Source organism: Marmota marmota, unplaced genomic scaffold (assembly GCF_001458135.2).
Source record: "Marmota marmota marmota unplaced genomic scaffold, marMar, whole genome shotgun sequence".
Lineage (NCBI taxonomy): Eukaryota > Metazoa > Chordata > Mammalia > Rodentia > Sciuridae > Marmota > Marmota marmota.
The window spans coordinates 3,754,163-3,777,054 of NW_025999905.1; the positions used below are offsets into that span (position 1 = coordinate 3,754,163).

General features: G+C 32.1%; 1 protein-coding gene and 1 long non-coding RNA gene across 7 annotated transcripts in view; one reads left to right on the forward strand and one right to left on the reverse strand.

The window, feature by feature from the left end:
* The window catches only part of Immp2l (inner mitochondrial membrane peptidase subunit 2), an 861,827-nt gene that overhangs the window by 203,027 nt on the left and 635,908 nt on the right, over positions 1-22,892 (reverse strand). For all 6 annotated transcript variants that reach the window (XM_048799618.1, XM_048799612.1, XM_048799613.1 and 3 more), the window contains one exon: positions 12,783-12,885. In XM_048799618.1, coding sequence (XP_048655575.1) covers positions 12,783-12,885 — 103 coding nt within the window. The remainder of the gene's footprint in view (positions 1-12,782; positions 12,886-22,892) is intronic.
* On the forward strand, positions 2,868-22,584 carry LOC125615516. Its single transcript, XR_007346125.1, has 3 exons — positions 2,868-2,879; positions 11,636-11,640; positions 22,388-22,584. It is a non-coding gene; the product is annotated as an uncharacterized LOC125615516 (long non-coding RNA).

Below are 22,892 nucleotides of genomic sequence, written 5' to 3' on the forward strand. Positions count from 1 at the left end.
AAAAAAAAAAAAAAAAAAAAAAAAAAAAAAAAAAAAAAAAAAAAAATAAATAAATACAGTACTTTTATTTTCAGGGGAGATTAAGTTAACATGGATTGAAGTTAGCATAAAAAGTCTACATTATTCCTTCAGAAAAACAAATACATCTCTTTTCAGAAATTTTAATTTTGAAATACACAGACTTGTACTTTAAATAATAATTTTAAAGAACAATAACACATTTTTAAAAACCATGTTTTTCCATTGGCCAATTTATTAAAATACTGACTTCTCTGTGGTATTTTTTCATGAGCTCCTACATTATAGGAATCACCCACACCTTTAGAAATATGTGAGAACTTTAGAATAAGAACTGAAAAGGCCTCTGAAATGAGTGGGTCATCAAGTGACATGGATGTGAAATAAAATAACAGAACAGACCTTTGAGCAGAATACTTGCCAATAAAGTTTAATGAATACTGAGCAATCCTGGTTTATCTGTCCCAAGGTCAGAGAAGCAAATATGAGCTCTATGAGGAGGCTACCCAGTTCTAACTGGGGAGCCAAGACTTTCTGCTCACATGTCTCTTCATGTGCTCTGAAAACTAAAGAATGCTGGAGACATCACTTCCTCACTTCTATTTTTTTTTTTTGGTCTTTCACATAAAAATGCTAACAAAGATATTATAATCATGTATGCTTCCTGTGCTTAATTTTAAGATTTGACCCATCAGAAGTAATTGTAAAGGCTATTTCATATTTTAGCTGGTAAGTTATTCTAGGCAGCAGAATCTAACACATCTACAATTAATTCTTGACTCCTAAGAACTTTCACATCAATATACTTCTCCATATTTTTATTACTGCCACCTTAGTCTAGGGCCTAATCATTTCTTACTGGAATCGATACTATCATCAAGTAATTGCATTCTCTACCTATAGTCTATTTTTGATCTCATCTTTCATTCAAAATTTTCCCAAATCTGTCTTGCTAAAATGCCTCTTATAACTTATTACTCTCCTGGTCAAAATGTAAATGGTTTTTCAAGGCCTTCTAGATAATGTTCAAATTTCTGATTTTCCTATTCAAGTCTAACATAATCAGTCCTTAATCAATTTTTCTAAAGTTGTCTAGTGCTAATTCAGGAGTGAACAAACCTCTTCCATATGCACCAGATAGTAAACATTTGAGTTTTTGTGGGCTAAAAGTCTTTCCTGCAAGTACTTAACTCAGCCTTTGCCAAGGGAAAGCAGCCATAGTCAAACCAGAGCACGTTTGTGTTCCAAAAGAATTTTGGTTTTTTTTTTGTTTTTTTTTTTTTTTTTTGGTGCTGGGGTTGAACCCAGGGTCTTGTGCATGCAAGCAATCACTCTACCAACTGAGCTATATTCCCAGCCCCTTGTTTTTTTTTTTTTTTTTAAACAAAAACAGGTGTGGGCCAGACTTTGCCCAAAGGTCAAACTCTGCTGTAGAAGAACCTTTATCATTGCACAGTTACATTGTCACACATTGGTCATTAATTGTGTCACCAATCAGTTACTAACCTGTATTCCCATTTCTAAGCTACAGGGATGCAGGATGAGTTACCTCCTGTACATGATTTAGCAAACTCATTCTCTTCTACACATACACATTCAATTAGACTACAAAGGCTGCAAAGGATAACTGACTCAGCCAGAAGCAAAGCTTCATATTAGTTCTGGAAGTGGTCATTTTCTAGCACAGGTATGCAGGGAGAGAATAATGTGCCAAGATAGAGGGATGCAAACATAATGGTTAATTTAGGGAGTAGTCAAGGCATTGGCAGGCATGGATAAGGAGAAACGAATCCAGAAAAATTTGCCTGGAAAAGAGTCAAAAGGGTTTTAATGTAATCCCAATGAGTTTAGACCAGTTCCTTTGAGTCACACTGCACTGTTTCCTGATGCGTACATTTTTGAGGAACCAATATCACAGATTTCATAAAAATGAATAGAAGAACACATAGGTCCTGTGTCACTCAAGATTTGGCATTCAGCACATAAAAACTTTGATTATTTTACTCTTAACAAACAAACACTAATAAAGAGTGAGAAGAATATTTCCCCACATTTCTTATGTTCTAAGCAAAAGGTGACTGAGTCCAAATGCCATGAAAGTTTGCTGCTGGTTGATCACAGGGAGGGTTTCAGCCTCAGGGAAGTTGTAAACACTTAGCTAGGGAAAGCATGGAATTAAACAACTTGACAAGCTGCCTTCTCAGCAGGAAGGCAAAGAGTCTTGAATAACAGTATCATTTGCCAGGAGAGCTGAGTGTCCCTTTCCTGGCTTCTCTTCAAGTTTCAGCTAGTGATTCAAGGGGTTCTTAGGAAAACAATATTCACTACAATTGTGCATGACCACAGGAAAATCTTTTTATGAATATTATACAATTCATATCACTTTTAACTCAGGCTCTAAGATGCTTGGATAATGATGCTGACTCTTTACATTGACAACCATGTGAAAATTGAACCCTAAATCTGTGAATAGATTTATTGTTATAAAAATATGAAATAAAGTTTAATAATTTCATTATTTACTTTAAAATTCAGTTTTAGTTAAATAATTTTGATGGAATTTATAACCTAATAATAGTAATTTGTATGTTACCTTTTGTTTTTAAAAGACATGCTTTAATAGTTAAAAAAATATTTTTTGAAAAAAAATTACCTTTTACTATATTACATTTTTTGTTCATTTGCATTTTCAATTAAATATTTAAGTTGCCTATTATCTAAATATAATTAGATATAATCTTAATCTTTTATATTACCATCAGTTAAGTGCAATTTATGGAGGTATATTTATCAAGTTAAAAAACATTACATTTGACAGTTTGCTAACTTGATTTATACCTACTAAATATTTCAGATGTGTGGTATATGGACCTCTATGATTTTGCCCTCACAAATATTAGAGAAAGTCTAATATTTGTGAGTAATATGGAGTCACTGATGCCACTATCCTGAATTTTTATTGTTATTACTATTTTAAATGACAAATGCATTAACACTATGTCTTGTTTTGTTTTTTTAAAGAGAGAGAGAGAGAGAGAGAGAGAGAGAGAGAGAAGAGAGAATTTTTTAATATTTATTTTTCAGTTTTCGGTGGACACAACATCTTTATTTTATTTTTATGTGGTGCTGAGGATCTAACCCATGCATGCCAGGTGAGCACGTTACCGCTTGAGCCACATCCCCAGTCCATGTCTTGTATTTGTTAATAATGAACATACACACATCATGTATAAGAGCTATTATACTAGTAAAACTTGCATTTCGGTCTCAATAGCTGTGCAGATTCTTCTGGGTTTAATAGACAATATAATATTTATGAAAAATAAGTTTGGAATGTTCCTTCTGAGCCTACATCTTTATTTCTCTTTCTTAACCTGCACTGTCAGTGACCTTTAGCATTGACAAAGTTGAACAGTAGAGGTAAGAGTGGGCTTTCTTGCATTGTTTTGATTTAAAAGGGAAGGCTTCTAACATTTCTTCATTGAGTATAATAGGTGTCGTAGGTTGATAATAATGTCTTAAGAAGCACAATGATGTTCTCAGAGTTCTTTTCAGAAAAATCCTTAGTGACAAGAGAATGAAGTAGAGCAGGAGTCATATTACAGGAGTCATATTACAGGAATCACTTCTATTTAGTTCCAAAGCTATGGGCCTGTGGTGCCCCATCAATGGAACATACCTCATGGCTCTGATTCTGACCACTGTATTAAAAAATTATATTTTCACTTGCTTGATTTACCAAGTTAGATAATTTTTAATATGCCACAGTTTTCTAGGGGTCTTACTATAGATAATGTCTAAAGGCATAGTTACTATAGTTCATTATAGGCTACATGCAAGGTTCCATTATACTGAAAACAATCAACCAAGTCACTCATAATCAAACTGACCTTAAATTTGTCTTCCAAGTCATTTTAGTATATCAATGAGATACTGACAAAGAACAGACTTTCTAAAAATTACCCGACAAGCTTTGAAAACATAAAAATTTCTAAAAAAGCTATCTCCAAGAATCTCAACCTAAAGATAATTATTAACATAATTTAAAACTTATAAAGTCATTTACATAATTTGCTGTTTATTAAGGTAGGTGGAAAGCAAATATTGTATAAGTATACAGCAATTTAAACGAGGTCATTCAATCTAAAACCTTGATTGAGAGTATATTTGACTGCATATTGTTCTCTTTAGCCCCCTCATATTTCACAGTTTCTATGTAGATCCAGTTATGTAGTCACCAGTTGATTCTTAGAAGTATATTAAGGGCTATAACCCCACTTTTTAAAAAATTCTGAGAGCTTATAAAATTGGCAAATTAATAACCCTGCATATATTTCAGTAAATCTTGACTCCTGACCCACTGTCAGTAAATACACACTTCTAATAAAACGAACCACATTTAATCCTGTAACTAAATGGCCCTCAGGAACACTATCTGCCATAGCAATGAAATCTAATGACAATTCTTCTGACATTCTCCTATGTGAAAATGAAATCATGTGGAAAATGATTTCTACACTAGCAGAATAATTAAGATAGAGGATAAATTTTATTTGGCAGAAATGAAAGTTTAGGTTGTGCCTGTTCTTAGGGGGAGGGTATGATAGTATTTATTTCATTCCTATTTTATCTTTCTATGTTTTCTTCTTAAAATCATGTATTTTGTTGAATGTCATAATTAATAATTAAACACACAAAAAAATCTAACCAAAAGTGAAGTTAATCCTGAAGGACTCTTTGTTTCTTCTTTCTGTAAGGATATTTCTCCAATTTGAGAATTGCTCCAGACAATGGGCTCTCTTCTGAGACTTAGCTATCTTGCACAGATATTTTCATTACAATGATATTCATTTCCATTGGTTTTAGCCTTTTCATGAAATGCATGCCTTTGTCTAAACCAGTCAAATGGAAAGTCATACCAAAAAAAATGTGGGTTTGCCAGGTTCTAATACTGTTAAGGTAACTGTGAGAAACAATTGAAGAAAATCACCAAGGTAAGAATTACAAAACTATTTTCATCATTATTTTTGCTATAAAATATAGATTATTTTAATTTTAACAAAAATTTAATGAACAAGTATGTACTATAAAACGAGGAAATACAGCCAATTAAAGTCTAAGCAACATTGCTCAAGAATATGTGAACAGACCACTTTACTTGGATGCTGTCAACACAGTCTAATGATCTTTTTCTTTATTTGAAAATGGCTGGTTTTAAATAAAAGCTACTCTCACAGTTCTAGAGAATTTATCCGAAGAAAATGCTGTACTTCATCAAGAAATAAAATGAAATGTCAATTCATTCTCATAAGTCCACAAGATTATCCTGTATTGTATAAGAATATTTTCAATGCAGCTGAAAGCCATTAACCACTCCAGGCACAAATCACTTCATTCACAAAGTACACAGCATCTAGAGTGCCAATGTAATGCAATATTTAACATATAGTATTTTCACTAATTCTAGAATTGGTTCTATTCTACCAAATTCTCCTGGGAGATTTTCATAGTTTTTCTTGTAGGATTTTAGTACCTAAAAGTACTACTTCACCAAGAGGCCCTGTCATATCACCACTTGGAGAACTTACACTGCTGTAATGACTTGATTGCCTGTCTCCCCTCTAATTTATCCTTCCTTGCTCACAGGGGTATACATCAGGAGCCTCTCACCTGCTCCTTCTGGGTTTCGGGTTCTATTCATGCTTGGCAACAGTGACAAAAGATTTAGGAAGATTCACAGGCTCAGCACACACCCCTTATTATCCATGACTTGAATCTTTGCTCTTACAATCTCTGAGCATTTTTGAAATTTCCCAAATATCTGTCTCAATTCATTTTTTTGTGATATGGTTTCAGTAGTATCAAAAAGTCCCTTCCTTTCATCCTTCCTGTAACTCCAAGAATCTTATTCTTGCAGCCTTAATCAAAAATTGAATTTCTTATTAATAATGTCAAAAAAATTCAAAACAGGTATGACAGACACTAAACCTCTTAAAATGTCCATTATGTGTGTGTGTGTGTGTATCTTACTCATATATATACATATATCCTAATCCATCAACCTCTCCCTAGCTAATATAAAATATAATTCTTGTTTCTCCTGATCCATTCCACCTATGAGGTTCTACAGGCCACAAACCAAGATGGAAACATAGCAGAAGCTCAAAAATGTGTCTTTAAGGCATAAATGAAAGACTTTCCATGGCGTGAAAGAATAAACTTTACTTTTCTCTTTTATTTTTCCACTAGTTTTTAAAAGTGAAAACTTCTTTGCATTTCATGAATTTCAAAAGGAATTCTATGAAATTTTAACCTTTGTTTCTCATACTCTCTTATATATCATCACTTTCAGATTCTCCAGCTCATTTCATTTATAAATATTATTTCTAATGCTCATTTATTGCTAAAATTTCCATCTTCAAATAGGCATATTTCTTTTAAAAATGCTCTAGGGGGCTGATATTTTATTTAGCTAGGTATCAATAAAGTAAGTGATTGAATTAAGTATTTTTTAATTACTTGGAACTTAAAAATCATTTAAAGTATAAATTATAGTTTTTCATTCTTGGATAGACAGAGTACCATGATAATTTCTGCACCCAAATGGTTCAGTTCTTCTTCATGGTTCCTGCACAGAAATTGCTCACAAGGTGACACAGTGATCACAGTCCTATAAATCAAAATATAGCCAGGCATGGTGGTACATGCCTGTAATTCCAGCAACTAGGGAGGCTGAGGCAGGAGGATCATGAGTTCAAAGCCAGTCTCAGCAACTTAGGGAGGACTAAAGCAACTTAGTGAGACCCTGACTCAAAATAGAAAACTAATTAATTAATTAATTAATTAAAAGGGCTGAGGCTGTAGCTTAGTGGTTAAGTGCCTTTGGGTTCAATACCTAGTGCAAAAAAAAAAAATACATTCATATATTTTGAAAAGGTTATCTTTGTCTTGAAATGCTTAAACCAACACTGTTTTTTTCTAATGTCCTTTGATCCATTTGCTAAACTATTTACTTTAGATGCTAAATAAATTATTTAGTTTTGATTTCTTTTTAGATGCTAGAATTTCTATTGTGACATATTTCCATATGATAAGTCACTATGCAGCACAGAGTGAAAATATCTAAATTGCTTCTGACTTAAAGATAAACAAAAATAGACATATACAAGCTAAATGGAGACCATGGAAAGAGTCATATTTGTATTTTTCACCAAAAGAAGAGAATACCTCTGCATACTGGAATGAATATCTATAAAACGTGGAAGAGTGAAATGCATATGCATTTTTAATTGATGAAGAGTTTGCTAATCTGGAGTAGTCAAAAATTATTACTCAAAAACTCACAGCCATGCATGTACACATACAAACACAAATGTAAAATTTGTTTTTTATGTGCTTCTGCCATTACTAGTATACAGAACATACATAATTATCTATAATAGTTACTTTGGGGTGCTGAAAAGACCAACATGAGTATTTCAGAAAATGTGTTAATGTCATCTACATGGAAGTAGGAGTGGTCAAGTGAAAGATACTATTTGACAAAGGGAAAAAAATTACTAAGAGAAACATTTAGAAAATATTTCAAGCAATCACAAACCAACATATCAGAATCATCGAATATATTTATTATGTAATCAAGTAAAATCAAGTAGTAATATGTACTGATCACTTCTACGCAACTATCATAATTTTAAAAGAAACTTAATAATATCTGGATATATCTAGAAATTCAAACTGAAGGCATAAATTAGTGAATTCATATTATGAGAAGAGAGACTATTTTCTCTTATTGATCAATGATTCAAGAGGTTTATTATAAATATATATCATGGAGATAGTATTATGCATAATAGAAACATTTTGTATCCAACCACTTCTGCGATATTTTTCCCTATGGTCATAGCAATATGGAACTTAGAGCTAGCATTAAACTTAGAAGTCATTTGCTTTCAACCATCTTAATCTTATTTTTAAAAATTACTTTTTCTGATGATAAAAGTAATTAATTTTTTTTGCAAAAGTTTTAAAATATAGACAAGTATAACAGAATAAAGAAAAAATCAACCAGAGGCATTAACAATTGAAGATAATCAATATATATTCAGTTCTTTATTTTTATATTATTCACTTAATATCATGAATATGATATCATTAAAGTTTTTCACAAATACAGATTTAAATGATTGTATGTTTCATCCCTGGATAAACAATGTTTTGTTTTCTTGCAGTTCTATATTAGTTTACTTAGGATATTCATTAAAATTTTGGTTGTGTTTATGTATATGTATATGTATGCACATATTTATATTTGCTCATTTATCATTAAGATGGACTTAGAGGAAAGACTCTAATCTTACTCATGAAAAAATGTAAGGCCATACAAATTAGTAGAGAGTTCCATATCCAAGAATATCTGATTTTCTGTTATATCACCTATGTTTGTAAGATAGTGTACTAGTTTCTTCCCAAGATGTTATCTTCAACAAATTAGAAATGTGGGCTGGGGATGTGGCTCAAGCGGTAATGCGCTTGCCTGGCATGCGTGCGGCCCGGGTTCGATCCTCAGCACCACATACAAAGATGTTATGTCTGCCGAAAACTAACAATAAATATTAAAAAAAAATTCTCTCTCTCTATCTGTCTCTCTCTTAAAAAAAAAACAATTTAGAAATGTGGGTGTCAGAATAAAAGTCATCTCAGATTTCTCCTCCTGTTGTAATGTGTTCTATGGCTATAACTCAATATCAATATTTATTCATAGAATCATTCAATACTCTCTAGAGCCTACATGTAGTTATGATAAACTGAATCCAAAAAATAAATGATCACATAAAAATAAAAATAGTAAATAATAAACCAGAAAAAAAGAACAAGAAGCTCTCTTTCGTAGTCTTTAGTACATTATAACTAAAAGTCTGCTTGAATATGAAAAAAGTCAGCTCTATTATGATTACCAGTGGCAGAAATTTAAATTGGATAAATTCTATGATAAAATATAATTACTGTTCAAAGAGCTAAAACATTAAAAAAGCAGTTGGAAATACTTCCTAAGTTATTTGGCTAGAAAGTGAAAATGAAAAGTTTCAATCAATTTCTAAAGGCAAAATAAGCATTCTAGACAATCCTGCCTACCTTTAGATAGGCTGTTAACATCAAGGAAAATTCATTATCTACTTCCAAAAGGGAAGAGAATCAACCACCTATCTGCAAAGCCTGGTGCTCACTCACTTTATATACAATCTTGAAGCATGTGATTGATAAGCCAAAAAGTATCACCAAGAATATTCTTAGAGGAATATAATAATATTAACACTATGTTTTTAAAAGTGTGAAACTTACATTTTAGTATGTAAGATTAGAAAAAACATTAAAATAATGAACAAATTATTCAGATAACCATTCATTAATAAAGAAGTGCACTAAGAAATCTTTACATTCAAACCTCACAGCTTAGCTTTAAGAAAAACGTGTGGGGCTTCTAATTTAACTTCTATTCTCCTCTATCCTTTTAACACTTGTGTGGGAGTATCACTAAAGCTATGTTTTCCTAGTTATAAATCCTTGGAACACAAAACACAAGAGCACAATATAAAAGTTAAAGTATTATATGTTAAAACTTGTACAGTACAAGTTTGCATGACATGACAAATATTTTCCTTCATGTAAAAAGGTACTTCATCTAATTTTGGCAAATGAAAATGACACAGTTTACTGAATGGAAATCGATAGCTTAGTCCAATTTATGAATCAAAAGTCAGTGTGCATAAATATTTTTCTATGCATTAAAAAAATTTCAAAGTTGTTTTGTTTCTTTGACTCCAGGTATAGTAAAGTAGATTTTACTTAAAAATATGATTTAAGTATTTAGTACATTATATCTAAAAGTCTGCTTAAATATGAAAAAGTCAGCTCTATTATGATTACCAATGGCAGAAATTTAAATTGGGTAAATTCTATTTAAAATCTTCTCATGAGATTTACACTCACGAGAAGGATGTTTTCTTTCTTTCCTTTTTATAAGATATAAGATTTAAGATATTACATGTGGATATTTTCACATTTTATGTGCTTTCATATGGATATATTTTTATTCAAAGTTCAATAATTCAAAACACCACTATGAAACCTACAGGAGGAATTGGGGCCCAGGAAGAGCTGCACCATAGGTAGGACACTAAGGAGAAATATGTGTAACTTCCACTATCCTGGTTATCAACTCTCTTCATTTCTTTCCCAAATGAAAAAGCATAAGAAATACAACTTTGGGGGAATAATATTAATTATATCAATCAATCACACCAGCTTTAACTTAATAAAAATGCAAACCAATGTCAAATTTTATAACTTTATTATTAATAAATAATTACCACACACCTGACAACTGATAGAAAATAACATTTTAATGCTTCATTTCAAAATCACTATCCTACCAATTAAAACCCAACTAAAGTTAACTAACATTTTAATGTGGAGTTGGCCCAAAACATGATATAGTAATACATTTAATATATTGATAAAGGAGAATTAAAACTGCATTGATGTAATTTATGTTCACTTTCAACTTGCTACTAGATTTCTTCACAACAGACACTTGAGCTATACAAAGTGACCCGACATTTCCAAAATTTCTAGTCTGTATCTCATTTTTGATATGTATTACCAAGACTAAATTCAATTTTTGTATAATTATTAGTCAGTGCAAGTAAAGGACTTAGTACATTTGTTGTTGTCATCATAATTAGAAAAAAAGAAATAGCAATAGTCTCCTAAAGTTTTTCCCACTGATCTATATATACCCTTATCCAATTTCAGCTCCATTATTGAACTTTAAGCCAAAGTTAAGTTAAAGTGGCTGCTCCTTTAGTGGCATTGATCTTCATAATATGTGAAGAAAACTGTTTCATTAGAGATCACCAATATTTAATTTTAGACAAAATTATGTGGATAAATTTCATTTCAAAAACATATATAAAGGTACTCAATCTTAAATTATAATATGTATTGAGAACAAGTATAAATATGTCTAGCTTTACAAAAATCTGATGGTAAGGCTGCTAATCAGAATTAGGTACCACTTTCATCAGTAAAGAGTCTTCATATAACAAGTTATTGCAATAATATATAGAGAACTTTTGTAAGTTGTACAATGAAAAAATCCAAAAAATATCAGTTCAGCCACATATTTTATAGAATATCAGCATAAAGCCTATCTGCATTTATTGTATAAATTAAAATTCTAACAAAATATTACTTATGACTGTTAGCAGAACATGCTTCCCCAAAAGACACCACTTTGACATAAAAATTACTTTGAGTTAAAGGTACTTGAAAAACAGCCGAGAGAAGAAGGACATATTAATTTTCCCCTTTTCTTTCTGAAAACAAACTAAAACTCTGTTATAGTACTTGCCCTCCTTCTAGTAAAGACAGGAAACATTCTTGGAGAGTCACAGCTGAGAATTCAGCACAAATGTATCTTATTAAAATAATTCTTATCTTCCTTTAGCTTCCCCATATAATTTAGTTATGTTTCTGTATTACCTTTATTGGTTCAACCTAATACAAAAATAGATAGGTATTGCCATTTCTTTAAGTCTTCATTTCCTTATGAGAGCTCTTGTGCCACATAAAACTTATGTTAAATTTGTATGTTGTTGTTTTTTTTTTCTGTTAATCTATTTTATGTCAACTTAATTCCCAGGTCACCTTGAGAACCTGAGAGGGTAAAATTTTCCTCTCTTATAGTTATAAATATGATTTCTATTAATGCACTTTTCAAAAAATTATTTATTCTAATTTGTTATATATGACAGCAGAATGTATTTCAATTCATAGTACACATATAGAGCACTATTTTTCGTGTCTCTGTTAGTACACAAAGTAGAGTCACACCATTCGTGTCTCCATACATATACTAGGGATTTCCTACACCTCTATTCCCTCCTTTACCCTCCCTCTCGTTTGTCCTATGTAAAGTTCCTCCATTCCTCCCATGCCCTGCTCCATTCCCTATTATGGATTAGCATCCTCATATCAGAGAAAACATTCGGCATTTGGTTTTTTGGGATTGCCTAAGGTCACTTACCATTATCTTCTCTAACTCCATCCATTTACCTGCAAATGCCATGATTTTATTCTCTTTTAATGTTGAGTAATATTCGATTGTGTATATATACCAGTTTCTTTAACCATTCATCTGCTGAAGGGCATCTAAGTTGGTTCCACAATATAGCTATTGTAAATTGTGCAGTTATAAACATTGATGTGGCTGCATTACTATAATATGCTGTTTTTAAGTCCTTTGGGTATAAACCCAGGAGTGGGAAACCTGGGTCAAATGGTGGTTCCATTCCAAGTTTTTCAAGGAATGTCCATAATGCTTTCCATATGAGGAACAATTTAAAAAATTTATGCCTATGTCTTTTATACATTGAATGTGCTAACCACCAACTAACAGCATATGCTATAAAGCATTCCTGTGGGTGAAAAAAAAGATATTCTAACTAAGACCAAGTAGCTGAAAGCACCTTTTAGTAGTTTTTTGAAGTAGTCTAAATTATTTTCCATTATTTTACACATACAGACATACACATGTGTGAGATAGTTTACATATCTTCCGTTCTATATTTAAAAGGAAATATTTGAACATAAAATGTTACACTATAAAATTCCTAATTAGTCTTTACTGAATTATCCAAATGACCTATTTTCCCACTTTTGAGATCCAGTTATATTGGCAACAACATGAAAAGATGACTTACCGGCCCAAAAGAATTACTGTCAAAACTGTGTCCATGATGATCACCTTCAACCCAGATATGACCACGGGGGACTTTGACATACCGGTTTTTGTGTCCCATGGTCCTAGAAATGAAAAGTGTAACCATTGAGGTAAGAGCAGAAATCTAATAGCTGAGCATACAAACTCAGGAACAGCAGAAATGTCACAAAGATGCAACCAGTTAACCATGAAGTCAGTCCATGACTTCATATAGCGAATAAGACATTCCCTATAAACTTATTTACATTTTTATTTTTTTTTCATATTCCATAGGTAGGAATTTTGGGCTTAAGTAAAATGAACTAGCACCAAATATAATGTTTTGCTACTTAATTTAACTCATAATATCCTAAATATGTACTTAAGAAATTCAGTAAGTCCTAACAAAGTAGAGATCTATTTGTTTTAAGACATTTGCTTTTAATTATTTGAATATTAACGTTAATATTCAACATTTCCAATTTACTAGTGGATAACTATAATATTAATTTTTTTTTCAAAAAAAGTTCTCAAATCAACAGATGACACTTTTTATAACATGACTTTTAAAATTCAGCATTTATAAGAAAGAAAATAATCCAGATGATTTCTTGTCGGATATAAATTATCAATATCAGTTGAGAATTTTTGATCAGCACCAAATTATTCTTAGAAACTATAAACATTTTAATAATTTTTAAGATTATGTAAACATCAATGATAGATACTATACATTTAGCAGAATATTCTATATTGCTGACCAAGAAAAGGAGCAAGGACAGGATTTCTTAAACACTCTTGGTGGCAATGTAAAAACAATATAACCTTTCTGTCTGTATTTGTATTTTGGAACTAATTTGGTAAAGTTTCAAAAGACTAAAATTTCCATGCATTTTGACCTACTTATTCTACTTATAGAAATCCATTCCAAGACATAATCAGAAGTGTGAATATTTATTTATTGATTGGGGCATCCAACATAAGCTTTTTATAGCTTCCTGTGAAAAATAAATTTACCTAAGTATCCAACAGAAAATAATTGGTTAAGTAAATTGTGATATAACCAATTAAATAAAGGAGACATAATTAGAATCAAGTACTATCTGAATCCCACAATAATAAATTCTTTGGGGAACAGAGACTGCTTCCCATCATCCCACCTCTAAAGCCCCATAGAAAATGTCTAGCCACAAGAGCTTTTCAACAAATATTTGCTGAATGAATGAATGAATGAATATCACCACCAAGATTAAAAAGACCAGAGACTGAATTTGGCACACTATTCTTTGATGTGGAATCCCTGCAAGACCATTTTTTGTTAGCATATTGTATATGTACAGAACACATAAAAAAGGAAAATTACACATAAATTGGTGCTATAGAAATTGAAACTATTCATTATCTAGGATGGTTTTTAATTTTCAAGATAATTTCAAAGTTGAATTACTTTGCTTTAGATCAGTAAGTCATTCATGCAAGGAAGCAATCTTGTGGTCATTAGAACCCCACAGTAAGTTAATGACTGCTGTTTATTTTTAATTACTACTGGGAAGAAGGTTTTCAGCTTTTTAGAGAAAAGCAAAAACAAGTTGAACACATCTTTACCATCATATACTTTGTAATATAAGTGTTCTTCAATTAAAATCAATCAATTAGTTCTTGACATCAGTACTGCTTTTATCATGAGATTGCTTCTAAGAACTAACATCCCACATCAAGTGTTAATGACAAAGAGAAGACACTTTTACTTAATTGTTGCAAAAGCATACTCTCCCAATAAGTACAAATATTTGTTCACCTTATTAAGCAGGGTATTTTCTACAAATACTTAGAAAGATAACAATTTCCAATTTTGTCTCTTCAAATAACTATTTAAGAATCACAGGCATGTATGTACAGGGGAAAAAGCATAGAGAGTTCAGTATTATTCAAGATTTCAGGTATCCCCTGGGGGCTTTGAAGTACTTCCTCCACAGATAAGTGAGAACAACCACATGCCTGTGTGTAAATGTATGCATTTTCAGATGTTCCCAATGCTTGGGATTATTTCACTAGATAAAAGAAACCTGGGAACCTCTAAAAGAAGCAGTCTTCTAACTGATGTCTAGTGAAGAGCACTGGATTGGGGGGTGTCAGGAAACCCAGGTTCTGAGCCTAGGTTGCCTCTTCCTTCTTGAGTCTTTCAAATTAATTTAATAATAACTTTTTGTTATTAGCCAAACTGCTAGACAATGGACCAAAATGGATCTTAGCTCTCATAACAACTTCAATTGTTCAGTAGTTATGAACTAGAGTGCTAGAAGCCCTGAGTAACTGTCCATGTTTGCCTGGGGCTCGAGAATGAATTCTACATCCCATGTAAAATAAGATAAAGAGTAATGACAATATGCATAACAATGATGATGATTACAATAAAACTTGTCTGATCAGGTCATTGAGAATATCAAGAAAAATCATAGATGCAAAGGTGCTTTGTGACCTGGGCAGAGAGACTCATTAAATGCTTTGATTATGTAGGGGATATAGAATTACAAAAAAAAAATTTCAGCACAAAATAATTTTTTAAATGAAATGGTAGGTTTTTAATAAAACATATTGTTCCAGAACCAAAAGAAAGAGATAAAACTCAGATTGAGTTTCAATGTCATATAAACCAAGGAGTCAATTCTCATAATGAAAAAATGGGGCATTATAAAAATATTAGTGAAAGTTGCACATTTCCTTGCATTGAGTATCTTCTTTAAAAAATTTAAGTACCCTTTATCACATTATCTTCTAGTCATTTCCAATGCTTTATTTTCTTTATTGCACCTATTAACATTGACATACATTTATCAGTTTGTTTAATTTCTGTCTCCCCCTACTAGGATGAAACCTTCAGGACTCTGCATTTTTCATTTGCTAAGTAGGTCCACAGCCCAGAAGAATACATGCACAATGTGCTCAACAAACATTTGTTAAATAAACAAGCAAATGAATGAATTACTGAATAGTGAAAGATATGCCATGAAGGCAGATAGTATAGTGGAAAGTATATGGATTCTACAAGGAAGCTAAACCAGTTTTAATCTTGATACTGTTACACACAACTAATCTCATATAAGTTATCTGTATTTTTCCATCTTTAAAATGGGACCAATAAAACACCCGAAATGTGTTGAGATGACAGCAGTTGGATGAAGATACTATAATGGGGAATTTGTATAGGATAATCTCTAGAGTTAGCCAATAATGCCTTGTACATATGAATTAATTCTTTCAAGTTTATGTGATTTGGGGCATCTGAATGAAACTCAGTTTCCCAAATATAAAACTAGGAAAATAAGGGTACCTAATTCAAAAAAGTTATTCCATGGATAAACATAGTATATATTAAACACTTGATAAAAGGGTGTCTTATAGCTGAGACTATTTTTAAGGAAAGCATTGAATATAGTTCTGGTGCTAGTCAGAACCTAATAAGTGGTAGTTATTATTGCTATTGTCTTCTTTTGTCCATTTTTTCCATTTTATAATTCAGAATATGTTCAAGCTTATTATCTATTAGCATCAGTCTCTTAAAATTACCTGAACTATGCTTTAATAATTGCCTTTCCCCAGAGTTGCACTGTGACTATAGACTATTTATAATGGTTTAATGAAGGTGTTTTTTTTTTTTTTTTAACTCTTACTCCTTTCTGACCACTCTAAAACTTTTATGCAAAACATAATTTAGGGGCTGTTGGTTGTGGCTTGGTGGTAGAGCACTTGCCTAGCATATGTGAGGCACTGAGTTCAATCCTCAGCCCCACAGAAAATAACTAAAATAAAGATATTGAAAAAAATAATCTATTTGTGCATTTTCAAATATGGAGAAAGTAATAGGTGAAAGTACAATTTACCTGTGGTTTTACTTGCACATTTAAATGTTGCTATGCTAATACACAGTGGTTTACTTAGATACTAGACAGGTGTCAAAGAACTCTTTGAGCTGTACAACTGGTAAAAAATCATGCCATATACATAGGACAAATTCAATTCTCAGGTTTCAGTCTAACCCTTTACAGAATAACCCAAAATAGCTTTAAAAATATGATGTTAAAATATTGGACTAGTTCCTTTTAGGGCTGCCAAAGAAATATAATACTCTTAATAGAATTTCTCTAGAGAAGGAATTTTAAATAGCTTTGTGCTCTTGAATTCACATAAAAGAAAGACAAGGTAATCCTTTAGGTGATTTAACAGTTAAGTGAGGTGTCAGCCTACAAGGTTGTATGTATCTATGGCTTGCAAATAATTTCAGTTTTGACAGTCAAAAATGAGTTCTGTATGGTATTCTAACTACCTGTCTTTTTAAAGAAGGCATTTTTAGTACTAGCTTTACTGAGAAAAGTTACCTAGGTCTTATAAATGGAATGAAGAATGATTGCCTCCAATTTGATTTGATCTTGAAAACAATGTTTTTAAAGTCTCTGAAACTTTTGCGTGTCACTGGTTGAATACAAAAGTACTGTCCAGGCAACTCTTGGTACTACAATAAGAAAATGAATTCTTATTTAAAGTATTTCCTAAGCATCTTCATGCCCATACACATGTATATTCTTCATTTAGGTAATTTATACTAGTAATTCATGAATTATTAGAGTTAATATTCTATAGTTTTCAAATCATTATATTTATTATTCTCACTGTCCAAAGTAGTGGCTACCCTGAGTGCTCCTTATCCAGGACCTCAGGTTTTTCATTTTCTTAAAGGGACCAGGATTCAAAGGTCAGGATCCAGCAAGAACACGAGTTGGAGCTAGGTCTCTTTATCATGATTGGTAGGTAGGATCATGAAAATAACAACAAAACAAGAACAAAAAAAAAAAAAAAATTAAAAAGCCCTAAAATCACAGAAGGAAAATGATGATGTTGCTCTTTAAGGTTGTCTCTGAGAGAAAAATATTTCTCTTAATGATCTACATTTGCTCTCAGGTGAGGTTAGATTTAAATTAATAATATTGTGTGGTCTGGGAAAGAGTTCCTTTAATTGGCTCTGAGCATCTGGCAGAAGCAAATATAATTTCTTTAGGGTTAACACTCAAATTGGGTTTTCAGATTTTCTGTAAATAAGTCTCAGCCATTAGGAACCCACAAACCTACATGACAAATCCCATGAGGAAATAGCCACCATTAGAGAATCAGGAGAAACAATGAACAGTAGAATTAGACCTCCAAGGACTTAGAATTCTAGGTGTATCAAGCACAGAATATAAACTGCATTTATTTAAATATTTGTAAGTCACAAAGAGAATTAAAGACATGAGTAAGGAAGAATATATTTTTAAAAGAAGGACATTTGAAAAAGAACCAAACAGAATATCTAAAATTTCAAATATATAACTAAGTGGCTTAAAAAGTAGATTAGTATAAGGAAAGAAGTAATTTACTGAAATACATACTCCAGTAAAATATAACCTTTTTATATTTGATATTAAAAATTACTTAGAATTGAACACAGAGAAATAAAGACATGGAAAACAGGAGAGATGTTAAAAGACCTGGAGAATATTCTATGAAAATGTCACATCATACAATACAAGCTTCAAAGAAAGAGAATAAAAAGAAAGAAAGAATCTTCAAAAAGACAGTGGGAAAGAATTTTCCAGAATTGATGAAATGCATGAACATATACTTTTTCCAATGAAAGAAAATAACAAGATATACAAATTCATAGATCATAATGAAATTGTGGAATGCTGAACTCCTACCCCACAACGCTCCTAAAATCTAAGATCTCCCAGAGGAAAAAATAAAAGTGTGGATTACCTTCAAAGGAATAACGAATTAATAGCACAGCTCACTCACTGGAGTATAATTTACATGAAATATAATTCAGTGATTTTTAAGTATATAATTCAAGGAGTTTTAAAAATCCATACAGTCACAAAATCAGCAGATAGACTAAGATAATAAACACATCACCCAAAAGAGTTTCAACAAGTCTCATACAGGCAAATCTGATAACACAATAAGTCAGGAAAATATTATCTACATTAACGTCAGAAAAAATTAGATCTGATCTCCAAGATAAGACTAGACATTGAATTGGATCTGATGGCAACAAGTTGTTAATGAGTACTTTATCCTAAAGGATAATTTAAAACTAATAAATAAAGATCAATTTCTTCTTAAAATCCATGGTCAAAGGATTCTAAAAACCCCTAAGAATGTTTTTGCTGTCACAACATGACAAAGTTTTTTGCTCCTTAATATAAATATTCTCTATTCTAAGCCTAAATGCTGATGAATGTTTGCTTCAGAATTAAATGCTAAAGTATGATTCAGACTCCTTCACTTGCAGCATGTATTCAATTAGAAATGAAGGCTACTTAATTTATGGAAGGTGAATTAAGCAAATCAGGTGATAATGTTTCTAGGAAGTTGGATCACCTGAGGCTAACTGTAAGCAATTACATTTCTTCTGATCACAGTTGGAAGAACCCTAGCAATGATCTAATAACTCCTTCTTGTACAGATAAAGAAACAAAGGTTAAAAGCATTTAAATGATGCCATCTAGCTAGTTAGTGGCAGGGCAAATACTATAGAAACCAGACTCCAAAATTCCTTTCCACTGTACCATGGACCATAACTACTTGGGATTCCAAAGAGGAAATCTTAACAACTTTCATCTAGAAAAAAAAGAACTATTACTTTCAATGCAGACTGCAGATGGTTGCTAGGTGATTAGAGTGAATCTATTTAATTCATTCAAATTAAAGGTTAGATGTATACATCTTCACAATAAAGTTGTAGAATTATTTTATAATTAATGATTTTAAAATTAATATGATGTTCTTAGTATAACTAGGAATTGTTTTAGTGATGAGTATTCTTGATACATTTTTTTCTAAATTTGGATGATAAGACATAAATGAGACAATTACCTTTAATATGTAGAATGTGTTCTTTTGTAAAACACACATTTTTAAAATATCTGTGGCTATTTTAAAAATTAATACAATTCTTCATGAGAATTTGAAAAAGATGCCAACATTTTCTAAGTATCAGATTCTGCATATGATCCACTAGAACATGTTCAAAGCCTGTACTTGGACTATACTGCTCAACCCAGCCGTGTTGAGGGGAGGGGTGCAGTTTATGCTGTGATATGCAGTTAGTCAGTGAGCATAACGATAGGGACTCTGTGAGAATAAAAAACTGTGATTTTCATTTCTCAGTATAAATTAACATTTCCAGAGTAACTATTACTATGTGAAACCATGCAGAAGGTATAGGTGAGGGCACAAAAAAGAAGATTCAGTCCTTTTGAGTAGAGTATAAATAAAACCATAACTCAAAATGTAAGCAACAAAAGAGGTCAATTAAATACATTATTTACAGACTCTGAACTATCATAGACAAAAATTCAACAAATTGGAAGGATTTACAACAGAATATTAGATAAATGGAGGAATAAATGAATGAATGTCAAACATTGCTACCTACAGAAATCTGAATAGATGATATTGTTTTAGGCTAAAATAGTCAAAAAAGTCATTACGAGTATTTAAATAAAGATATGAATAACTGATAAATACCAGCAGATTAAGATAGTAATATGGAATTCAAATCCTATTTATTTACAGAAAATGATTTTTTCCTTAGTGCATTATTTCCTTGAGAAGTAGCATAATAAAATAAGAGAAATTCATTGAAGAAACATTAAATATGTTTAAATTATTTAATTCTAAAGACATTATTGATTTTTCCCTTAAATATTCTACATGCTACTATAACAAATGCAGCATTAACTAACATAAATTATACTAAATCAAATTTTCACTAGGTCAAATTACAGCATAATTACAGGCATTATATAAGCTGACTGAATACAGAAAAGATAACTCCACATAGTAAAGAATGTATCAAACTTCCATATATTTAACATTAGTTTTTGCTCAAATGATGATTGATGGCATGAAACGTTAAAGATATAAATATTATGATCAGTTCACTTATTGTTAACCTGAACTTTATTATAAATAAAAGTAGTGACTCATATCACTATTCCATGCATGACTTCCTAGAAAAACAATTTAAATAAAGGAGTAAATTTGTAATGCATAATTTTATTTTTCAAAAAAATCAATATTGGCAGAGAGATCAAGTCTCTGACCTCTTCAGCTGCGCAGGCATAGGAAGTCGTAAACCATCTAAATGCTGTTTCCTCAGGATCACTAGGCAATGCTGAGCTGACGTGGATCTGGGGTGAACAGTCTGGGCCTCTCAGAACACACACCGAGCCCCGATCGGCTGAATTCAAGCTCCTGTTCACCTGCTTCGCAGACAAACTGCTGTGACTCAGCACTAAACGATCCCGCTGAAACAACTGGTCGGCCCTTCTGAATCTACGGAGGTTAATGCCAACTGAGCCTTCATAGGCAGTGGCCACAGGATTGAACCGGGGCTTGGGAGAGCCAGTCAGGACACACCCGTTGCACTGGTCACCCAGCAAAGGGAACGAACTGTCGCAATTAGCATGGGATACCACCATGGCAGAGAACTGACGTCACCAGAATGTGGCGGAGGAGATAACTCCATTGAAACCGGCAGCGACAGTGACTTCTTCCCTTCCCTTCTAATACCTTTCCTCCCAAGCATCAAATAAATTTATAGGAGTAAACAGTAACTCAGCAGTCAAACAAAACAAGAAGTAACATGAGCAGCATGAAAAAGCAAGGAAGAAAAGGAGTACAAACAATGCAGGACAGCCTAAATATTCAGGAGGACCTAGAGGCATCAGAAAAATGGTCAAATAAAGAACTCAAGGATTACCTTAGACAGATGGAATGGAACCTTAAAGAGGATATGAGACAGCAAATTCAAACAGTGAAAGAACACATTAAAAATGAATTACATAAACAGATAAAAGAAGAAATTAAGCATCTTCATCAGGAGGTAGAGATTATAAAAAAAATCAAACAATAATTCTAGAAATGAAGGAAACTATAAACCAAATTAAAAACTCAAATGAGAGTATCACTAACAGAATGGAGCAAGTAGAAGCCAGAACGTCAGATAATGAAGACAAAATATATCATCTTGAAAAGAGTCTAGCCAACTCAGAAAGGCTGGTAAAAAATCATGAGAAAAACATCCAAGAGATATGGGATAACATAAAAAAATCAAACTTAAGAGTCATCGGGATAGAGGAAGGTATAGAGGTTCAAACCAAGGGAATGAGCAACCTGCTGAATGAGATAGTTATAGAAAATTTTCCAGAAATAAAAAAGGAAAGGGATATACAAATTGTAGATGCATACAGGACACCGAGCATACAAAATCACAGTAGACCAACGCCAAGACACATTGTTATGAAGATATCCAATATACAAAACAAAGAGAAAATATTAAAAGCTACAAGAGAAAGAAGGCAGATTACATTCAGGGTAAACCAATAAGGTTAACAACGGATTTTTCATCACAGACGCTGAGAGCGAGAAGATCCTGGAACAACGTATTTCAAACACTCAAAGACAATGGATGCCAACCAAGAATTTTGTATCCAGCAAAATTAAGCTTTAGGTATGACAACAAAATAAAAATCTTTCATGATAAACAAAAGTTAAAAGAATTTGCAGCCTGAAAACCAGCATTGCAAAGCATCTTGAGCAAAACACTACACGAGGAAGAAATGAAAAACAATAACCAAAACCATCAGTGGGAAATGCCTCAGTAAAGACAGAGGGTGGGGGGGAAAGCTAATCATGGAGAAACAAACTAAATTAAAAAAAAAAAGATAAATAATCAAACATGGCTGGAAGTACAAACCATCTATCAATAGTAACTCTAAAGGTTAATGGCCTAAACTCTCCAATAAAGCGACATAGGCTGGTAACATGGATTAAAAAACAAATCCAACAATATGCTGCCTCCAGGAGACACATCTGATTGGAAAAGACATACACAGGCTGAAGGTGAAAGGTTGGGAAAAAATATACCACGCACACGGTCTTCGTAAGCAAGCAGGGGTGGCCATCCTCATATCAAATAAAATCGACTTCAAGACTAAGTTACTCAAAAGAGATAAGGAAAGACATTATATACTGTTAAAAGGAACCATTCACCAACAAGACATAACAATTA